This window comes from Cataglyphis hispanica, chromosome 14 (genome assembly GCF_021464435.1).
Source record: "Cataglyphis hispanica isolate Lineage 1 chromosome 14, ULB_Chis1_1.0, whole genome shotgun sequence".
In the NCBI taxonomy this organism is placed as follows: domain Eukaryota; kingdom Metazoa; phylum Arthropoda; class Insecta; order Hymenoptera; family Formicidae; genus Cataglyphis; species Cataglyphis hispanica.
In genome coordinates this window covers 4,014,709-4,038,775 of record NC_065967.1, presented here as the reverse complement: position 1 = coordinate 4,038,775, position 24,067 = coordinate 4,014,709, and the positions used below count along the sequence as shown (strand labels likewise).

Genomic DNA, 24,067 nt, shown 5'->3' with positions numbered 1-24,067 from the left:
TTATTTTTCGTCATTTATAATATAATTAAATATTAAATTTTTGGATTAAAAATCTTTGGATCTTAAAAATTTCAAGGTTTATATAATCATCTTAATATCGCCAAGTATAAATATTTTTTTAATTCATAAAAATACTGATATCTAATTATAAGTAACTATTTCGCGCAATTGACAGATAACGCAACCCTTTAGTTTACTTTTTACTGTCATCGCCATGATCTCGATCTGAAGATAATCATAGCGACGATTCGTCATCGCGTGAGCTCTCGTCCTCGATAATCGCAGTGACAGCTGTTGCTCGGGAAGTTTAATGTTAACGCGATTACTTTTTGTCAACTTTCCACGAGGATAACGCGCGTGTTAAGTATAATATGTACTCGCTTATTTCGTAATGTGCGAAGATATCTACTCGAGACCGAAAGTGTTCTATAAAATTATTGTCACAATTGTCAAATTTTGAGTAAAGATATAAAGCAAAATAATCAAAAAAGTACATCTCTTTTATTTTTATTTATATCGTGTTAACAATTCTCTCAATTAAAATATAGACTTTATTATTTTTTCACATTATTTTTTTGGAGAGATTTTGTCGTGCTTGTACATTAATCATTTCTTGCAGTATCAAAAAAAAAAAAAATTAATAAATAAACACAAAGATTAAGTTGTTATTATATAAAAAACAATTTTTATGCAATTTCACATCTGTTTTTGTGATCATCGTTGATTTCTCGTGGATTGCGGAATTAGATCCTGAAGGGAATTAATCGATAATCGCGGTAAAGGGTTACGCAGAGATACACATATCCTTGAGAATTGCGCGCATTATAATGAGCGCGATGCATCTCGCATGCCACGCTCGCGAGCGATGCGTGACATCATCTACTTACCTATCTCCGCCGTGTGCAACGCCTTCGAACTTCCGGCACAGAAGGCATTCAGTAATTATAACACCGGCCTCCTTGCCCCACGACAACATGAGATTGGAACGCGCTAGAGCGAAGATATGTGGCTCCGTTACAGGATATGCCATTCCAATTTATCATTCGAGAGAGAGAGAGAGAGAGAGAGAGAGAGAGAGAGAGTCACGGTAACACGATAATACCAATCGTAATTAAATGTTACTTGAGATAAAATAATAATATACGATACACCATATTTGAAAAAACAAAAAAAAAAAATTCTGCCTCTCGCGAAATCTTTTTTGCAAGGGGATAGATTTTTCAACAAATATTTGGAATAATTTAATTACGTTTGGCGTGCGAATTGTTTTGTTGATACGCAATATTTTATAATATTGTTAGGTATTTAAATGTCATTTTCGTTGAGTCACCATCTTCTCTTTAATCCGGCTTCTCTCACGTGATTAATGATACCATCCTACACGGTTCTGATATCGCCGTATATTCGTTTCATATGCATAGGACATTATCAGATATTTCTAACAAGGTCACGCAAATATTTTAATCATTACGCCGGAAAATTCAAGATTCATTGACGTCTCCTTGAATAAAGGTTCGCCTAATGGATCGCATGGATGGATGCGTGGATCTATTTCCGGTATATCGCGCTTCTCGCCTATTGCCGATCCTATTACGATTTCTCGGAAGACGATAGATTACGATTTACCATTCGGACACTCCGGGGCGGCAACGCATGCTTCGTGGGTTAGGAACTGGTTTTCCAGCCATTACTCGCGACCCGCCGTCACGTATCGCATAAACGCACCAGCAGGATATTGCGTTTATGGCAGAAATCGGCGCGCACGCACGCGCGTATATATAATAATACGGGCGTATCAACTATCTCGTATCGCTGTTAGAAAAGCCTCGGGGTTGCCCGTCTTTGAAAGAACTGTCTGCGTACCGGGCGTAAACTAATAATAGCTCTGCGAACAAAGCTGATTGAATAAATTATTGAATGGGAACGCGGATGAAAATGTTACGAAACACTTACGCGTGGGTCGTATCATTTCTTATCCAATATCTGAGGGAGGATATGATATTGCTGTTTTAATATTGTACGTATCATCGTTCACTTTCGTGTCTTGCTTCATTATTATTATACGCGACGTGACGAACTAGCTGGCTACTTCGCCAAATAGATGCAGCAATCTGCATCTATTTATTCCAAAAACGTCTTTCTATATTTCAATAAAATAATAAGCTTCTTTCCTATCATGTACAATAGAAAGTTTAGAATGTGATGACGTACGTATTTGCTTTAAACGTTTTCGGATTTGTAAACTAAGTGTATTTGTCAATTTATTTTTTCATTCCCTCCTGAAAAGGTTAATTGAAATGTTCCTCTCGCGAGCAGAGAGAAACGAGCGGTTGCTTGATAGAACGATCGATCGATCTTTCGACGCGCATTAGCGGAGCGTGAAATACGCGACGCGGCGGGGACGAAATGAAATTGAATGAACCGGCGAGCTCGCTTGCGTAAGCTTACGCGTGTCTCGAGTAAATGGTTATGCACGAAAAAAAAAGAAAGGAAAAAGAGAGACGGAAAGAGAGAGAGAGAGAGAGAACCGCGATCGCGTTATGCCGGTTTCGCAAGAATCGCCGCGCAGGAAAAGCGCACACGACTCTCATTACCGTACGCAAACGATAATTTTCTTCGCGATAAAAAGGCACCTTGCGAGAAAGCGAAGGCACTCCGCGGCGATCCAGATGTTTTAACGATTAAAGAGTTCACCGCTTTAACGCTTTGCGTCCAATGCGCGCACACAAGCGTGTAATAAGAGCGGGGTGCGGTATCGCGGATAATAATGTGCCGGCACGTGCACATCTAGCGCCGATCGATCGTCCTCGAACACCGATCGGCGCCGTTTGACTCGGCGTCGATGCGCGTCGATTGCGAATGAGCACGAATCGAGATAATTATAGCAATTTCGTGACGAAATCGCCCGTGGCGGAAAAGTCTCGCGCCGTACGTAAGGATTATGCGACAGTCGCTCTCGATCGTCGAGCTCTTTTCGATGTTGGATTGTTTGAGAGTGATAGTTTTTATCGCTACTTAGATGTATGTAAAGAGTAAAAATGTTGTAAATTATGTATTTATTTACATGTAATTTTTTTGAGTGAAAATTGTCAAATTGACGAGAAATAAGATAAATAGATATATCAATTACATTACAGCATACCTGAATTAGTTATTTATTATCTTTATATTAATCAACGTGTGTGAAACAACGATTTTATAATTTAATCACGAGAGCAATTATTGATTTGAAATATTTACTTTTTTTTTACCGTGCAGTTTTACTCATTTATCTTTATATAATAATTTATTTACGAATAATTAATATTTTGTAACTAATTTTACTAGCTTGTAAAAAAAAAGGGTTAACGAATAAGGATTATGCATAATATCTCCATAAACCAATTTGCGATGAAGTAACTGGATAAAATTGAACATTCTCTGCTAGCTAGTGAAGATTCTTTAAAATATGCTCCGATCCGCCCTAAGAGGATCACATGACGGCTAAGTCAACAGTCTCCCTCGTCATTTCTCTCGCGATAATACACACGTACACTCGAAATTAAGTATGTAAAATCCAACGGTGCGCTTAAATATTCCAGACGAAATTTATTACGAAAACAGGATAGCGACGCGCAAAGAGAGGAAGAAAGAGAGAGAGAGAGAGAATGTGGGCTCGATGGTGTCGGGTTAACAAAGGGCGACCGACGTTTTAATTGGAATCGAAGTAATGCCGGGCAAGTCTCTCGTTCTCGGGATATCTAAGCCGAGTGTACGGCGTGACCGTTCGGTCCAAACTCGCCTTCGTAGTCGGCTACAATGTGTTTCCAGGGTTTCTGCGCTTGGCCTGACGTTGATCCGGCCGGAAACACGCCAACCACGAAGAGAACGAGAGAGAGAGAGAGAGAAAGAGTAAGAGAACCGCCTATCGCGAACGCAAGCGACAGCTCCATTAACGCTCACCACGGGAATCCGCGAGGAACGATTCTCTCGCGAGTCCCTCCGTCTCTCTTCGTCTCGAAAACGACTTTGAAGAAAGTCGTTTTGTTCGTTTTCTTCTCGCACCCGCGATCCCTCATCCCGCCACGTCGCGACTCCGTCGAAGGTTCGCACACGATACGCACAACAGCGTGTAACGTTTATGTAATATAGGATGGATAATTGAAGACGGAATGTCTGGAACGTGTTAACTGTCAAATTAAGAAATCTCTCAGTCTTACGGGGATGATCTCGCGAGGATGTACTATTACCCGGCACGATAATAACATGTCGAATAGCGGCAAAGTGAGACAGGTGCTAGAACTCTTCGCAGATAGTAGTTGTAAATGAATAAAAATCCGGTTATTACGCGGAAATATATATACAATATTAATGTAATATCTTCTTAATTTTCTTGCTCTTTAGTTTCCGGTTGAATCGAGAAGCTTGAAAATTATTAAATTGAAATGATAAATATAATTGTCAATCGATAATTAAATTAGACATTTAAGAATATATCTAATAATCAATTTGTTTACATTCAAAGTAACGCAACGAAATTGACGCAGAATTGTATTAATAAAAAAATCTCGGTTTTTATATATGAATTATATTATTTGTATTTGTACGTTACGCTCTCTGCCTTTTAATTTTCGCCCTCTTTAATTTAAAATTTTGCCCGAGAGAAGTTTCAGATCTTGTTTGACTCCGCTCGCGACTCAAAGAGTGACGCGTGCATTATAAAAGACGAAACGGCAATAAAATGATAAAACCAATTTCGCGGCGCGTCCACTTAACCCGTTCCCTTGGAACAAAGAAGACAGCCCCTCGTCTCTCGGTAGCGTCAATCTCGCGGGCCGAAAATCGCATTACTTCGCCGGCGGAGAAAGCAATCTCTGCCGTCGCCGGTGCTCTCTCGGAAGGAGGATGTCCGCGGATATAAAATATGCCGGAAGGAGGATCCGCTTTTACCGCGTCCCGTCGTCGTCATCGTCGACCTTTTTGCGCGTCGAAATATCCCGCTCTCCCTCCCCCGCCCCAAAAGTGATCACCCCGTAGACACCGACGCTTTCGCCGGAAGAGGCGAGAGTGGTTTTAAGGCCGGTATGTGGGTTTCTCTCACCGATTCGCGATAATCTTGACTCTGCATTCGTTATTGCTCGCGAGATTATAGTTGCTGTTCTCTTCTCGAAATTAATTTATTGGTTTATATTTTTTAAATATAATTGAATATTTTTGAAGTTTATAATAATAAAAAATTTCAAGTAATAATGAAGGTAGGAACGCTTTCATGTACAAGAAGATTTTGACATATTGATTCGCATTCGAAAAAAAAAAGCTGTTACTATTATAACATTTGAATGAAGGAAATTAAGCTAGGATTTGACAAATCACGGTCTTAAATCACATGTTAACTGTCATTTTTCGCTATCCAATTGTCTTTCTTACGGCGCTAACGCGCGGGTATATCGTTGAGAAATAAAATCTTGTATTATAATACATTACCGAATATCCTATGTAACCATTACTCTATTTCATAATTTATCGTCGCGATAAGGCGTGAAAAAAACCTCTTCTAGCTTTCGAAAGAAGAAACTTCCCCGTGAAAGGGATGCGGGCGGAAAACGCGTGGGGTACGCGCATAGAAAGCGACGGGGAAAGACCCGAGGCAAGATCTGACATTTGGTTACTGACATTTTCACCCCGAGGTTGACGGCGGGCAACCCTTTGGCGTTGCCCGCGCTCAATCACTCCATTGTCTTCGGCCGGCGCGCTCGTTTTATGCCCGCGTCAACGCTTCATTATGGGGCCCGGGGAGGGCCAACAGACCGGCCGGGGGTGAGGCGGGGAGGGAGGGAGGGATAGGGGGAGGACATAACCGAGTCCGGTCGAGTTGGCTTCTATAGCCCACGTGCCCGCCACATTGTCTATCCCAAGAATACATTACGCGCCCACGCGATCGCCTGGCACGCGGCTCTCTCGAACGGCCGGAGAGAGTATCTCTCGCCGACCTCGCCGACGTCGCTCGGGCCAGGCCTATCGATATCCACGATCGCGATCGAGGCGCGATGAGTACGTCGAGCGTGTCGATGAACGTGCGCATGGATAATGCATATCGCCCGCCGCCGCCGTAAACTTCGACGGTCGGATCGAAATCGGTGCGCGATTTCGACGCGTATTCGTGTACCTTGGTTTCTTTCGATGGATCCTCGCGAGAGAAACTTGGAGGCCGAAATGTTATCTTGTAGAAATGTACCTCTAATAATTCTTTGATCTTTCTTTAAGAATTTTTTTTAGAAATTAAATTTGCGAATCTCTTTCATTGAACATATTTAATAAGTACTTATAATACTAGTTTATACAGAAAATGTTGCGATATGAAAAATTGGAATCGGATTTACAGCTTCGATAGCTTACAATAAACCACGTTGCAAAATCGAAACTACATATTCAGCGAATAAATCACTTTAATTAAACCGATCTAATTGAAAATGAACGATCGTACATGGCGTGGGCCAGCGAAAGAGAGAAGGAGACAAAGAGAACGGCGCGTGTAAGGTCGGGTTTGAAGCTCCGCAAGGTGGAAGCCGGGTAAAACTCTGCTGGAAGGTAGTCGATGCAAAGTTGCCGAGGTCGAGCGAGGTCGAGCGAGATCGAGACGGCTTCCACCTTGCATCGTATCGCTCGGTTCACTCCACCACCACTACCGAAAGTGCAATGTTGCGGGCCAACGCGGGTAAATGCGCCGACACGCATGCACGCCACGCGGCGCAATTAATTACCGCGTAAAGTCGCGCGCGCGCGCCACCCGATTAATTGCAGCGGCCGGCGATCGGCGGCGGGCGCATAATTGACATTGTTGCCGCATTGTTTACGTTGCCCACTGAATTTATCAATAGGTTTCCTCTGTGTGTACCGTCGTACGCGGCGCGGTATTCTGCCCGGCAGAATCCACCCTCGCCTTTCGCCGCCAACAGGCAGCCGATTTTAGGCATCCACGAATCGCGCATCTAGAGCGAGATACAATTTTGCTGAGTTTAAATTTTCGTTCATGATAAACTATGTCCGAAATTTATTCGTAAGTTTATTTGACCAAAAAAATGACGATTTATTTTTAGTTTTAATTGCTGATTTAAAAACGATACATTTCTAGAAATAGCTGCTTTTTTCAGAATTTAATTAAATAAAGAATGTGATAAATTATAATATAATAGAAATTTTTTAATTAACGAAACATATAATTTTGAAGATTTTCCGATGACTCTTAATGTTGTTGAAAAATTTATCTTTTTCACAAAATAATTTATTTATTAGTTTATTGATGTCGAAATCAATCGATGCTTATTATACGTCACCGTATTCATATTATATCTTTGACGTTTAAATGCGATTATCTCAAGCTAAGCCTTTTCTTTACGCGATTAATGTGCATATGTTATATCAACTCGAATTAGAATTGGATAGAGCTATGCATAAGTAAATGTACAATACAGTACCATTGTCCTTTCTTGTCATGCCGCGGATTTGGAACTACGTAATGTCGTCCGGCATTGGAATCGACGTCGCGCTAATCGTCGTCGTCGTCGTCGTTGTGGTTGACCTTACGCAAAATACGTGAGAAAAGTGACCTTCCACTAATCCCTGTCTTTGTCGGCGACCCTCGGGTGTTCGGGATTTAATCATACAGTGGTTCTCCGCATTCTGGAATAGAATAGAATAGCATAAGGAGTTTCTTAGCTTCAGAAACAGCTTCTGCAATTAGAGAATTAACAGGAAACAGATTTATGTAAACATAAATTATTCAATATATAAAAAAATTACAAGTTTGTATAACATTGTAAGTTATGATTTAATTACGATTTTTTAAAATCTAATCACGACGCGCTTTTTTTTGCTCGTTTAATAGTTTATATTTTTAAATCGCATGAAATTATCATACGATTTTACATTTATAATCTGACGTATGTAACTATTTTCAATTTTGCATAAGACATTTTTTTAATCTTCTTTTCAAGAAAAAAGTATAAAGACTATCTTTCTCTTATATAAAAGAAACAATAGCTTATAAAGCATTTAATTAATGGCAGTTGTGCAAGAGATTACTAAAATTATAAAAATTATCAATATTATTATATTAAAACTCAAACTGTAAATCTTCTCGTTGCTATTTTTATATCCGGTAAATATATTAGTTCTGTGGAACGGCGGCATGTCAGAGAAGCTTGTCCTTCAGGAAAATAACAAACGCGAGATACGAGCGATGAAAGGGCGCGAAAGAGCGAGATCGGAGGCCGCGAATCCTCTCAGACGGATTATGACACGTAGAAAGTTCACGACCTTTTGTAGTCTGGCGCTACCCTCTCCGGCCTCGCCCGACACGATGGTAATCCTCTAACCAGGCCGTTATATGCCTGTTGTTGACATTTAGCCCCAGGCGCTCTCGAAACCGGTCCGCGATCTCTCGCGATCTGGGAAGGGGCGAGGGGAGGAGGGAGCTTTTTGTAGACATACGGAACGCCGCGTGCATCCCGGCGCAACTTTCGGGAAGAGAAGGAGCGTCGATGGGAATAAAAAGTTGACCTTCGTAGCACCTGCCTGCCGGGGGATCTACCTGCCTGTGCGAAACGCGAAGCGCGGGGGGGAAGGGAACGGAAGGGAGAACTCCGAGATACTCGGGGGCCCGTCGGATGGGACGCGCGAGACCCGAAAGGGCCCGCGGCGCGCGGCGCTACCCGAACGACGTAATGGGATTGGCATTGTCGGCCATTAACATGACAATGCAGCTCCTAAACGGGACGCTTGTACGTACGTACGGGCCACCTATGGGGTGTGTATTCCGGTTAAATGCGCCGCGTTGTCCTCGATGCGTAGCACCGATAGGGACTAGAGAAAGAGAGAGAGAGAGAGAGAGAGAGAGAGAGAGAGAGAGAGAGAGAGAGAGGAAGAGATGTCTCTAAATACACGCGGTGTTGTTATGATAATTATCGCGCGCAGTCTCGCCGTGTGTGTTGCGGCGCTCATTATGCACGAGAGAAGGCGCCTCCTCACAATATTGTGATATCCGATACAGCGTGGTAAGCGCGATGCGCAGGGAACCGAGTGCGCTATGACACTTCCGTTCATCATCAGCATTGTCGATCTGAGGTTTCATGTTTACGACGGTATGTGTCTCGAATTGTATTAGCTATTTGAAAAACGCATATATGGACGATATAACGTATCGAAAAATAACTTTTATCTAAAGAATTCTTTTATATAAAACTGACAAATTCAACGAAACAATAAATCAATATATTTTTTAAAAAATTTGAGAGAATTGAATCCAAAAAAATTTAAGCTACACTTGCTTTTTAATACAATTTTCGCATTTCGGTTTAAACAGAGAGACATTTTCGATAATGTATTATTATACGAGTGTAGAAAGCGAGTGGACAATCGCCGAAAGAGGAAGTGGATGTTACGATGAGACGTCTCGAGCGTATCGCGGCCAACAATCACGAGCGATGAAGGGCGAGACTTAATTAGCCGTTCGCGTCGCGTAATTACGACATTTTCGATTCCGTTACGAGCGAAATGATCTTCCTCCCTTCCTCTGTGAAGTCTGGCCGCGTCCCTTTATGCCCTCCCTCGATATCCCGTAAAACCGTCTATTACCTTGAGCAGAGCCTCTACGAGGAAGCGCGAGGCGCCGCGACATACATCAAAAGCATGATTATTACCATCGTAGAGGCACTTTTACAGACGTCGAATAAGTCACGATGGCCGTCCGTGAAACGATTAACGCTTCGACTCCTCAAAGTCCGAATACTAAAGCGAAACGCTGCTTAAATCGTTCAATAAATTATTACAGCGTGCGAATTAATGGAAGCAATTAAAGCAACACGAATCGTCGATCATGTAATACATTCCGAACATATAATTTTTAGCGGTCCTTATTTTTCGGATTGCATGAGACACGATCGATCAACGAGCCTTGAGAATTGACAAGCGTATTAAGGTCTCGTCGAAGCGGGTACTCTTTTTAGGCGTGCTTATTAACGCGTCTGTTAGCACCCGTCCGTGGAACCTCTCTTTCGCTCGATTAGCCGACCATATAATTATCGCTTCTTCGCGTCCTTCCTTCTGGCGCTTTTCTTCGTTACATCTTATCTTGGCCTGTCGCGGCACGTGTCTGAGGAAACGCGAACAAACGCTCCTCCTCGAGCGTAACGCGAGGCTGAAGGTGCTGGAAAGTTCTGGCTGTCGATATACTTGTTTCGATGCTTGAAGAAATAAATATCGAAGAATTATAATATATTTCTTTTGTAATATAATAAGATATATTTTAAAAAATTATTAAGCGCGGAATATTATCGCGTATATATGACATTAAAGCATTTAAATCTGAACCTAAAATACAAAGAATTATGATAAAAAATAACAATTACATAATAATTCTAAAATTTTTTGTCATATAATTACAGTTTAATATAATAAAAAAATTTTAGTATGTAAAATATGATAATAATATACATTCTAATTATTATAAAAATAAAATTATATTATAAAAACAATATAATTAAATACAAATTATATAAATTCCAATCTCAAAATCGTATGCGATGATATTGAGATTCTTGTCCATTTCGTTCAGTTCCGTCAGCCATCTGCGACTGACTAGCATGTGTAATAACTTTTTTCTCGAATGATTTCTAATCTTTGATCCTTTATAACATCTCGCGAGGAATTCGCTTTCGCGCTGATTTCACGATGGCTCTTAATCATGCGCGTGTTGGATCGCGCGTAAAGGATTTATGCTCGCAATTTGCGGGAGAATCGCAAACGCTCTTAACATTACTCGTTCTGCACGAGACAGAGAGAGAGAGAGAGAGAGATCCTTTCGCGTGCGATTCCGCAATTCGCGGCGCGATAAAGCGACCGGCTTTTCTTCTGCGTCGCGACCGCGAGATAGAAGCCATTAATGTAAGTCACCTGTTACAAGATGCGCGGAATTAAGCACGGTAAATTATACGTTGTGTCACGTCGCACACGCGCTCGTATACCCTATCTGCCGTAATCGCGGAGAAGTTATCGAGTACGCAACGGACGATCGTAATGAACCTTTTCTCGGCATCGTGTCCTCCTCGCTTATTATCACGACGCGTCTTATGTCGACGCATATTCCCCCGTTATCTATCAAGATCATTCTTGTGTAAAGTTAAACGACCATGTATGAGAGAAAACAGCTGCACGGATAAGAAGAAATTTCATAGATATTTCACTATCACTCCAAAAAGAATTTAATATCTCTTAATAATATTCGCAATTTTAAACGTTCTTTTATTATTATTTTTATATACGTTTGTATACATTATTATTATTTTTGTATACATTTTGCTGTGTTTACAGTTTTACGGATCTGTTTACTTTATAGCCTAGATTCTATCTCGCATATAATTGATTTACACCTTAAAGTTTTATATTTATAGTTCACTGTGAGAAAAAGAAATGAGAACTGTAGTTTGACATATATGTATGTACAAGATAAAAGTTGGAAGACAGATATTATTCTTGATTTTTTGCGATCATCTCTGAAAGTTACGCGCGTCATATGCTCCAAAGTATGTCTTACTAACGGATGTCGGATTTATTTTTATTCAAGAATCGTCCTTTGTCTCGGAGAATCATCGGAGATAAAAATAATAGTGAAAAGTCTTCAATTAATAAAAGAATAGAGATCATGATGAGGGAAAGATCAAGAAACATATAATATAACGTCGGAAACGAAGAAAGGAAACGGATGATAGTCGACCGATATATATATGAGGTATCTAGTTTCCGCTGCTTTCGAACTGTCAATAAGACTGTCTTGCAAAATTCTAAAGTTTCACAATTTTAATGAAACTTTGCATGTATTTAGAATGTTCAATAAATTGATATAGAAATGTTTAATTGTTACCAAAAAGTAAACTAAATTTAAAAACATATATATTTCATTTTCTTTTTATCATCTCAAAAATTATATAAGATTGAAAAAAGTTTTTTATAAAATTTATAAAATTAGTAAAAAATAAAGTTTCTTATTATTTTTTTAAAACATTGGAAAAAATAATTATTTTGAAAAAGATACATTTAATTTCTTTATCTACTCTCACATTTTACCGAATTGCCTTAAATATATAAACGTGTATGCTGTGTATTAAGATCGCAATATGCGGATTACACAGTTCTCATAAGTCGTCTCGGTAAGAACTGGTCACTGTATACAAAACGGCAGAACGCAATCAGAAGAGCGAGAGCAAGTAAGGCTGAACGGCTTCACGGGGATTCTTCCATGCCCTTCGGAAATGTCATATAGCTGTCGGATGTCGCGGAGGCAATATTTCACGCCGGTAGGTCCCCCTCTCCCCTGGGCCTCACCTCCCGGCGTCATCTCCCCCGCGCGCGTCTCCGTCACCGGTACTTTTGAAGGAGTTTTTTACGGAGTCTCTCGATCTTTAATCACAGCTCGACCTTCCATTGTCAGTGACGTCACCTCCGACTCCGGGAAGGGTGCTCGGGGGATGCTTTGTGTCGGGCCACGCCGATCTCTCTCCGCGTCATTTGTCTCCGGACGCCTTATTTGTACGCGCGTATGGAGAGAACGAGATGAAAGATAGAGAGAGAAAATCTCCGTGATTCTACGCGACGCGACTTTCGCGCGACAGAAAAGGAGAAAGAGGGTCGGTCGACGGAGGACCCGGAGAGAAGATTCCACCGTTCCTAGTCGCGCATATCGATATGTATATTCCTGCAAGAAACGCGCGTCGCGCTATGTCGACGACGAGAACTTTTGCTGAACGAGCGATTTCTCGCGGTCTTATGTACCCTTCTTCCCGCGCGGTCACCCTTATTCTCTCGACAATCTGCTCCCGCTAGGGCGGATTACAACGAGGTATATATACGTACCTTCGGGATTATCCGACCGATCAGCGATCATTTCCGTCTCGATTGTAATATCGGGACAACATCAGTCCAATCTTACGAATGAAACTATTCGGAAATTACTTATGATTTAGATGCAAGTAAAAATGGTTCCTTTAGCTACTTCAAATTTTAAAAACAATGAAAACAAGTTTATTTAGTTTATGAATGAATTAAGAGTCAGTTGTTTTGAAATTACATTAATATTTATATTTAAAATGCCCAAAAATTAATTGTAAAAATGAGGAAACTAATATTTCTTCAATTCAAAGCTAATACAAAACTGAATACATTTTTTCAAAATGACATTATCAATTCAAGAATATACGAGAAATAAAATATTAAATTACAAGTTTTTAATTCCTTAAAAATTTGTGAGATAATATATAATATTTATTGTGATAATATATAATGTTTATTACGTATCAAACATGCCGCAATTATAATCACAATACTAGAATCATAGGGCTGACGACACCACATGTCTCCCCGGCGAAATTAAGACTATTAAGGCAGGCTAATAACACTGGATCTAACTGGTACATACTGGAAAACAGTGGATCTCGTATTGTCTGATGTCGTATGTCTGATATTAGTTTTGAGGAAGAGAGAGAGAGAGAGAGAGAGAGAAAGTAATGTTTGATCGCGTGATAGAAAATGACTGAAAAATGCATTAGACAATCAAGAAGGAAGGCAAAGGCAAGTTTATCACACCGATCTTATCGGTTTGACGAAAAGCTGATTTTCTTCAAATCCCATGCATGTCTTTCTACTCGAGATATTCTGCAACAATTCAATCTGTCATCTCTTGCCGAGTATAAAAACGTCGCAAAGCGACGTAATTGATTCAATATCGCTACACAAGGCTCGCAATATCGATAAATCGCTAACCGTTAAATTTCAATCGATCGAAAGTGACATGCACGAGGGGGAAGGTGGGCAGAGGGGGCTTCGAAGGCGTGTGTCTTCATCAACGGCATATAAGATGGCAATGGGACTTGGGAGCCCTACCGCGGAAGATTGGTTACAATTTACAATGGTGCTCGGTCAACGAGGCGCCACAGCATTTAGCGGTTAACGCGTGCAACGAGAGAGATCGAATGAAGGAGAGAGAGAGAGAAATGACACGAGAAGGAAACCAGAGACGCCACTCAGCACGGCATTATTCGAACTGATGTGGTGAATTGGCGCTGACGACATCGTGTAGAGGCAATCCGACAGTTTGTTTATTGGCGTTGGCGGATTCCTCGCGGTCTCTCCCGTTCAAATTGAATCCTCGTCGATCGAGACTGATAGGGCCGATCGCGTCCGGATCGCGTGCGGATTTCGTCAAACAGTGTCATTTGTGACATAAAGTTCTCCTTTAATTATTTTGACATTTAGTTTGCAAAAGTTGGACCGAAACATTTGTTGAATTATTCATTTGTCATTTATTCGCTAAATCGTTATCTGTAACAATTACATCACATATGATTTTCAGATTTTATTATCCATAATTTCATAATACAATAATCCATATTTTTACGAATTTATTGCGTTCTTTGATTACGTAGATTCCAGAATAATTTATCGAATAATTTAGAATAAAAGGATTCGCGTGAAATCAATTTTTGCTCGAGAAATAATTAATGTGTATTTATAAATAGTTCGTAAAATTGATACCTGATGCAAACTGTGTTCCTTGAGCAAACGTAAGCTATAATGAAAGATCTATTAAGATCTCAGTAAGACACAGATTTCCTCGAGCGCTCGACAATAATATGCAAACAAGTGTGTTGCAATCATAAATAGCAAAGTACATAAATGAATGCATTTAGATATAACATGCATTAACATGCGTTAAAATAAAGTAGGTAAATTGTTATCTATCGATCAAATTATCAGATATTATCTCATAATAATAAGTTAAACTTTAGGATTAAACCCTTATTAAATAGATGTGCCATAATTTTGTGACTTCATTATGGACTTAGAAAAAAAGAGGGAAAATATATCTTCGATAAATATTGCTGCGATTTTTTTTTTTTTTTTCAATTAGACGAACAATCTTCCAGTTTATCAAAATTATCAATTTGTGATATAAATAATTTACAATTTATTAATAACTAACCGTTCATCTCTCAATAGCATAATTTTATCTTATGATTATATAAAATAATTAAAAATATAGAGATGTCACTTTTCGCCATCTTTCAGCAATGTAATTATATTATCCTTCGCCACACGATGTACACATACACAGAGATATTTGTAAAATCAATGGTCATTCACTGCGCCTACCTACCTACCTATCTATTCCAATAATTGGCAAACTTTGCGGTTTCGGTCGCGGAGTGCAATTTCGCTCGTTCCCGCGCATCGTTTCCGCATCGTCGTCGCGCAGACGTGTCGTCGCACGGAAATGCAAATGCGCGAGAATCGCATTATTTCCCTACGTACTGGCGTAATAGCCCATTATGCGCACGTGGGCCACGCCACAAAGGAATCTGGCGTCTGTAGCGCGTTTATGTACGCGCCGCGTGCCGTGCCGTGCCGTACCGTGCCGTGCCTTGCCGAGGATAGCGCGTAACGAGAAACGACAATGTATCTCCTCCCGTCGTATACGCAGAGTTCGCAAAAAGGAATCCCCAACTCCCTCGGCACACGCCCGACTCTTCCATCATCGGTACCCCGTCGATTTATGCGCGCGTGGACAGATACGATTCTTCACGCACACGCACGCACGCACGCCTCCCGATAAAGCGATTCGTCGTAGTACGCAGTGCTCGTTTCACGGAAAAACGCAAATGATGAGACGGATGCCTTGATACGTGCGGGATAAGAGACGAGCATCTCGAGGTGCTAATAATTCATCAAATTAAATAATAAAATTTTATTTAGAGATATAAATTAATTATATTGTATAAATAAAAAATTTATTAGTTTAAACGAGATTATACTTTCATGTGAAAGAAAAAAATATCTGCAAATAAATTCAACTCTAATTAATTTTATTTAGATTAGAATTGGATTTAAGTGATACCGTTTTTGCGATACACCCGATATACTTGGGCAAACTGTACGCACCATTTCTCTCTGCCCCGTGCATGAGAGACTGGATTTTCTGCGCGAAACAATGGCGCAGTTTCACGAGTAACACCGAAGTGAGCAGATGGCCCACGTGATTAGTCTGACATTTGCACTATCTCCGGATGGCACGTGCACGTTCCAACGTAGATTTCAGTTTCATCTGCCCAAAGGCGGTTTTCGCTGCAACCCTATAAGAGTCTTAATCCTCGCGTCGAAATGACAAGTCACACCTAGTAGCACGATCCGAGCCTGATAACATTGATCTAAATTGTTTCTTCTTATTTACATAGTAATATTAAAATTGATAGCAACGTATTTTAAGATAACCGAATTTATCAATTAGATTATAATTAAATTCTCTCTTTCTGTTTATTGCACTTTTATGATAAAAGGCAAAGAATTAGATAAGCAGTCCTAGAACCTAAAATAAAAATATAAATATTTGTACATTTTTTGACTAAAATAAAAATATTTGTACATTTTTTTTTAATTACATACATTTAATTAGCACGCTAATTGATTGATGTTGAAGAATTTGATTTGATAGAATTGTAAAATCACATGGCCAATCTTGACAAGCATTATTATGCCGATAATTTCGATGAAAACACTCTCGTAAGAACACTTCCGCTCGATTTCCGTCCGCTCACTCATTATCTTCGCGGTAGGTTACGTTTAATTTCGTCTTTTTTTCTCTTCCTCTCTCCTCCGCTTCCGCTCCCCCATCGCACAGCGGCCGTGTTCTATTCTACATCGCTGGAGAGGAATTCTCCGGCTCGCTAATCATGCCTTGGTTAATGGGCAACAACGATAATTAGCTCGATAATAAAGCGTAGGTGCTTCTTCTTTGCGCGTAGATTAAACGGCAACAGTTATCGCCTACCGCGCGTATCGACAAACACGCTTCGCCTAACGAAGAGATCGTTCGGAGCGGAAAAACTGAGATTTTCTACCATCAGCTGCGAACACGAGCGACAAATTAAGGTCAAGGCGCGAGGAAATGCGCTAAGCTTCTTATAACGTATATCTGCAGGGTAGTTCAATGTTCACATACATAAATGATTTCACTTTAGAACTTTGATTCATCTTTTCGCTCCAGTTGCTTTCCAGTAATATTATAGCTACATTTTTTTTATCTGTCTATTTAGAACGCCTTAAACTTTACTATAATATATGTAAGATATATACTATATAATAAAAGAAATACAATATAAATTCAATCATAATTCTCTTGAATGATCAAATATTGAAGATCAATTATAAGATCGAAGGTGATCTAATATCATATCATCGCGTGAAAGTTGAAGAGAAATATAAAGCATGTTTATCGTTAAAAGTTACAGCATCCTTTGACTTAATAATTATAGATCAACATAGATTTCTTTGCACAATATAATTAAATAACCTTCTCTTTTTTTTTTGTTGCAGACGCTTGCGGTCTTTCGGACGTGGCACACATTGAGTCTCTCCAGGAGAAGTCGCAGTGCGCGCTGGAGGAATACTGTCGAACCCAATATCCGAATCAGCCGACGAGGTTCGGGAAGCTGCTGCTGCGACTACCATCGCTGCGGACGGTCTCGTCGCAGGTGATCGAGCAGCTCTTCTTCGTGCGGCTGGTGGGTAAGACGCCGATCGAGACCCTCATCAGGGACATGCTGCTAAGCGGTAACAGCTTCAACTGGCCCTACATGCCGTCTACGATGTGACACTCTATCTGGCGGCAGCTAGCTTCCGCATAATATTACAGCTCGAGCGGTGACGTCGTGGCGCCCCTCGACGATCCGCAAGCCCGATTCGCGCGCGAGTAGAAAAACGATGGAGCGAAAAAAAAAACGCGGGATCACTCTGGTTTTCCCGTCGTCGGTCATGAAGTCAATATCGGGATAACAAATCCGCGAGGTACCGAACGTCGTTCTCTCACATCAACGCCGTTATTAATCCAATTAGCTTATTTGTGACGTTCTGATTTTGATGTGATGCGTCGACCGCAGAAGTCTCGTTGTTCCTCGTCATCGGTGTCTATTACACTCGCGTTTCGTTAAATTGGTACTCGTGAGAAATCGGGATATTGAGTCAAGCCTAAGGGCTTTTGTACACGAAACGAGCAATGAAAAAAGGAGAATCACAAGGAGAAAAGAGAGAAAGAGAGAGAGAGAGAGAGAGAGAGAGAGAGAGAGAGAGAGAGTCAAGGGAGAATTAAGCGCAGTCATTAATGAAGTTGGACGGAGGGTGGTAGAATAACGCGCACGAAGCGAGAGAGAAGGGTGGACGGGCGGTGAGAGGACGTCGTCTTGTTCGTCGAAGGCAAGGAAATCTCGGAGACGAAAGGCGAGAAGGAAAGAATAAAGAGAAAAGGCGTAATAAAGACGTTGCTCATTCAGAGAATCACGGAGGCGCCCGACGGAGTAGCCCGACAACGTCCAGGAACACTGGGCGTTAAAACTTGGTGCTCGCTAAAGTGGTCGAGGGAGAGATTTTATACGTGTAAGGAGCTTGTTAGTTGTTGCGTGCGTGTATGCGTGAGTGAAAGGGTGAAAGAAGGCGAGCGAGAGAGAGAGAGAAGATGAAGCGAGAAGATGGGGGAAGGGGGAGAGAGCGGAAAATAGATAGATAGATAAGTGTTTTGTTATATGGTAAGGAATGAAATCGAAGGAAGGGGAGGGAGGAAGGAGAGAGACGAGCGTGGCGTGAAGAAGTCATAAATTAGCATTTATAATCAACGATGAAGGAGAGAGCTGGTGGATCTCCCATCGCTATCTCGAATCAATCTTCGCGTCGAGTACTCGCTATTAGTCGAGTCATGCCATAGGCCTTAGTCATTCGTCTTGACACCTCTTCTACGAGGCTGCGCGCTCTCAAAGTCCGTGTAGCCCGTAAAACATTCTTTCGGAAATATCCCCTTTGGTCTGAAGACGACGCTAACTCTTGCACTGCACGTGCATCGCAGATCTAAATCCCACGGCGCGTCGCTTTCGTCGAACTCTTTTGTGACTTTCGAGAATTATAGCCGACAAGACGCGGTTTTATCTCAGTTGTTCTCGCGCAGCCCTAATCCTTAAATTATTATATAATCTTCTTAGAATTCCGGATATTTTGCCTCCTACAATAACGAATTTATAAAAAAATCATATATGTAAATTTTTTTTTCGGTTTAGTACAAAACACATAATGCACTTAAAGTGACAATTCTTATTTTCCTTAAGAAAAATATCGTTCCAGGAATTGCTGAAAATCTTTGTAGAATTTTAATATTTTACATAAATAAATCTCTCAAAATGTGATAATCTAAAAGAGAGAGCTATCTATCCGTATGTATATGTAATTAAAAAGAAATTTTATTATTGGCCATATTTGGCAAAAAATTATTTTTTTAATTAGCCTACTATAATTTTAATATGCAAAAATAATTTTGTATTATTAAAAATTATCCTCTTTTTTCCCCTGCGATATTTTCCTTTTTATATCCTCATAATTGAATATACGTTTATGACACAATCCGATCATTCTTAATAATTATGTAATAAGGCGTTTATTTTACGTTGAGAGTTCCTTGAACGACTCGTTAAATTCACATCTTACTCTTAATGTAATTTTTGCACGGCAAAGGCCACGGTACACGGTACGTTATCGAAGTTTATCTCTCTCTATTTAAAGATAAAAATATTGTACAAATTCTCTCTCTTATGTATAGTACTTAGATAGGAGCAAAGAGAATCGGGCTTCATCGGCATACCCGGCATTTTAACGAATCGACTTTATTAATATAAAAGAAAAAAGATTGTTTGTTGTAAGTATATATATAGGATGTAAAGAACAAAGCGTTGCGTTTTAAGGCGTGAAATCACAAAGGAAACTTATGAAAAATCCGTGCGTCATAAATTAGTCTTCTTTACGTTCGCGCGCGATGGTATTTGTAGCAGCGGCGAGTAGCGTTTAACGCGAACGATAATGTTTAATTGTATATCGTATTAGACTTACGGCGATGATTTCGATGTCTCGTTTGTATCGCGACGGCGATCATCTTCGAGGTGAAAATTTCGAGGGAGAGAAGCAGCGAGCGACAGCGAAACCCCACACGCGACGCTCAATTTGAATGACAATACCGCGCGATATCACACACACACACACACACATAAAAACAGCCAATATTATATAGCTTGTAAATACGATATTTTTATCTTGGATTACTTAAGAGCGTGTACGTGACGAGATAACTCGAGAGTCGTCTCTGTATGCCAGTGCCATTGCGCGTCGCATCATCGCATCGCGATTAATCCCGATCGATACTCGGGGCTCGGTGGTCTCGAAACGAAAATTCCCACCAAGAGTCCAGAGCAAACACGCTGCGGAGAGGAAGTGAGTCGAGGCTATTTTGTTGCATTGAGATGTTTAAACGATCCGAGCGAACTCGCGAATTCTCTTCCGATTTACGAGCAAACTGCGCTAAAATTCTATTGTTACTACTTGCAGAATCACAGAGTTATTAAATCGTGATTGTTAATAGCTAGAAACCTCAACGAGATAATGCCGGTAATTTGTTGAATTGTATAAATGAGCGACAGTTTGACTCGTTACGTCCCCTCCGGTTTAATAAAATATGTTTTATTAGATACAAATTTTTCGTTAAAAGTGTACAATAAAAATGGTAAAGATATAGAATTAACATTTGCGAATAGTGGTTTATTTAAGTTACTTAGCATGTAAAATGCTGTTAAAATTTCGGACCGAGAGAATCCTGAAAATACAAATTACTTATTATTAATTTTATTTTATATTAATAAATATATTTATTTTATTAAATTATATAAATTGTATATTATTATTTGTTGTTTTCGTAATTAAATTAATATAATTTTTGTAAAGGGCAGAATTTTTGTTTCAAAGTACCTTTGATAAATCCACTTATTTACACGCAAGTTTTACTTTTCGAGGCAAAAAAAAATTTAATGTAATATGATTAAATAATATTTTCTTTTTAATTTTTCCAAAGATGTTTTCATTAAACTTATTATTATTCTACATAGTAAGAGAATAAGTAGACGATTTTCCGACTTAACTCGAAAAATATTTGAGTTTGGGATGGAACGGGTTAAAGCCGTGACATCACGCTACGAGATATATCGAGATATATTTTTTATTAAAATATGAAGAATATACGATATTGTTCGTGTATGCGTGTGTCGCTTAGAGTCTCCGATAGATAAAGATAAAAGTAACTGTGAGTTGAATATGCGTGAAATGAGGACGACGCGGCGAGATGTGCGTGTGTATTTCAATACGTGTACGTATGTGTATTTTATGCGTATGGGTAAATAAACGAGTGAAAGAAAATAAGCGTGTGATGGAGAGAAAGAGAGAGAGCGAGGTTGCAAAATAATGTGATATATGTACGTCAAAATTTTAAAAAAATCCGATTTTTCGAGACGGTGCTTTTTCTATCTTATAAATATATTGTACAATATATTGTATACACAACTCGGCGCGTTGTATAGGGTTGTTTAATGATACTAAGAGAAAATATTTGAATATACTATACGTTATATAGTAAATGTGGCAATGTTGAGCTAGTTACTTAGTGGAACACTTTTTTTTTAAGGGTATATGGGATATTTCTAATATTTTTAAGCAGCGGTCATTCCTTACAGGAAATTCTGCGATTGGGTTTCCTCGAGCGGGATCCAATTAACGAAACTGATTCGTTCGCGGGGATATGTGTGAGTACCGTATTTCAAAATTAGTGTACACTTTTGAGAAAATAGATATCACATTATCTTCATCTTATACAATATTTATTTTTTCCTTTTTTTTTTTTTTTTGAGTTTTATGATCAGACTTCACGGACTTTGATATATAATTAAATGTAAAATATTATGTTTTTTCGTTAAAATTTAGAAAGAATTCAAAATTCAAATTTTTTTAAAAAGTCATGTTATTTTAGACATATAAGAGCGACATATATATGTATAAAAAAATATCGATTCGGAGGAAAGAAGAGAGAAGACGATCACTATAATACATCGAGTACTTAAATACTTAGTGTCGAGTGTGTGATATCACACTTGTATTATCGTATACTCCACTTATCTTCGTCCACTTAACACTTTTCGATACTGATCGTTAATATATCGAAGTAACCTTTTTTGATTACATAAATTAATTAATGGACGGAATAGTGTTATAAATAATCTCCTAATTAAAAAAGAATTCAACATTTTTTTGCCAACTTTTTAAAATAATTATTAGGCAAGATTAATAATAATTAATATTAATATCACAAAGAAAAATAACATTCAATATTAAAATTATAAAGATAATTTATGAATTATTTGATCTACAGTTTAACTATTTTTTATCGTAATAGTGATTATATTTGTATTTCCGTAGAGAGAGAAGAGCATACAATTTTATATTATTCTAAATTAATTGCTCAATAAGTAATACATTACACATCGAACTTTATATTTTTATTGATTTAAATCGCTATTGCGTCAAAAATTAAAAAATCCAAGTGTGACATATCTTTATCGATATGCATGAACACTTTGACATCGCGACATGGATCCCTCTCGAGGTGCTCGCCGATGAAGATACGATTGCTCACGAAACTCAAAAATGTATTATATCGACAAACGAGTGTATGTACGTCAGGGCGCGAATGACGTTCTTATACATAGTTATGTATAAAGTCGTGAACATTTTTGTATAAAAAAACGTGTAAATAATTAATATATATATAAATATAAATAAAAAATACAAATATGAATGCATATATAAATATATAAATATGAAAATATATGAATATAAATATATATATATATATATATATATATATATATATATATATATATAAAATGAATTGCAAACAAATATATATATGTATATATTTCTTTGCAATTCATACACACACACACACACATACATATTGTATTGTCGCGTAGGATATCGCTACGACAAGTAATAAAAGCATTATTGATGATGTAACCAGTGTCGAGACGCATAACGGCGGTATGTACGAGTTGTAGATGTAACGCGACTGGTCTTTTTTGCAGATGTTATAATAAGAAAAAATATCACGTTACACAACAAAATATAACCGGTGTACTGATTATTTTGACCCTTGTATACGTTAGCGAAAAACCAAATTGCAAATATATCGTTCAACTTTTCAAATATAGTTAATCATAATTAACATATTACTTTTGGATTAAAATTTTTAATTGTTATTTCAAGACAATAATTGTTTTTTAGAAATGCAAACGATAATTTTTATTTCGAGATTTATTATCCTCTTTTGTAAATTCACTTTTCTGTTTTTAGATTTATAATGTTATCTCTTTGTAAATTATAATTAATTTAAAAATTATTATTTTAATATTATTTTACAAAGGATTATTATTCCTTGTGGAAAACATCACGTTGATTAAAGACAAGGGTAAGTATTACTGAATCATTAAAATATGATTATATATAACAATATTTTCTAAAGATAATTAAAAAAATTAAGATTAATGAATTACTCTGAATGCTTTTAATTTTGAACTAAAATAAAATATACATCCGTAGAATTAATTTTCTTTTTTTTATATTAAGAAAATAATTCACAAATTTTGATTTTAAGCTTCATTCAAGCTTTGATTATTTACATCCACTTCATCTACTTAATTATATATATCGTTTTACATTGTTATATATTTTTAAGATTAATTTTAATGCGTTTAATTGCAAAACTTGCTATAAATATGGCGCAAAGTAAAGATTTATATGTAAAAGTCCAGAGGAAAAGGAGGAGTAAAAACGAGAGAAAAGTTGGGGGAAGGGAGAGGAGCGGCGAAAAGAAAGGCAACGGGAAGGAGAGGAAAAAAGAGAAACGGAGTGCCTTCGCCGGCGAGAGGCCGCGGGGTCGCGATCGCAGACAGAAGCATCGCCCGTCCTCACGTCGGCCAGAAATCACTCGCGCGCGGATCCGGGGAAAATTCGCTCGCCAATTGTTTTATATTGAAATACGCTCGTGCAGGAATGCACCTCGGGGCGCACGATAAGTGCGCCGGTGCATTCAAGAACGAAAGAGGGGGACGAGATGTGTGCCTGCACGGTATTC

At 38.7% G+C, this 24,067-nt stretch overlaps 1 protein-coding gene across 6 annotated transcripts in view; it reads left to right on the top strand.

The window, feature by feature from the left end:
• Nucleotides 1-23,062, top strand: part of LOC126854714 (steroid receptor seven-up, isoforms B/C) — a 197,463-nt gene extending 174,401 nt beyond the window's left edge. For all 6 annotated transcript variants that reach the window (XM_050601704.1, XM_050601705.1, XM_050601706.1 and 3 more), the window contains one exon: nucleotides 17,398-23,062. In XM_050601704.1, coding sequence (XP_050457661.1) covers nucleotides 17,398-17,675 — 278 coding nt within the window. In that variant the 3' untranslated portion in view covers nucleotides 17,676-23,062. The remainder of the gene's footprint in view (nucleotides 1-17,397) is intronic.
• The last annotated feature ends 1,005 nt before the right edge of the window (nucleotides 23,063-24,067 follow it).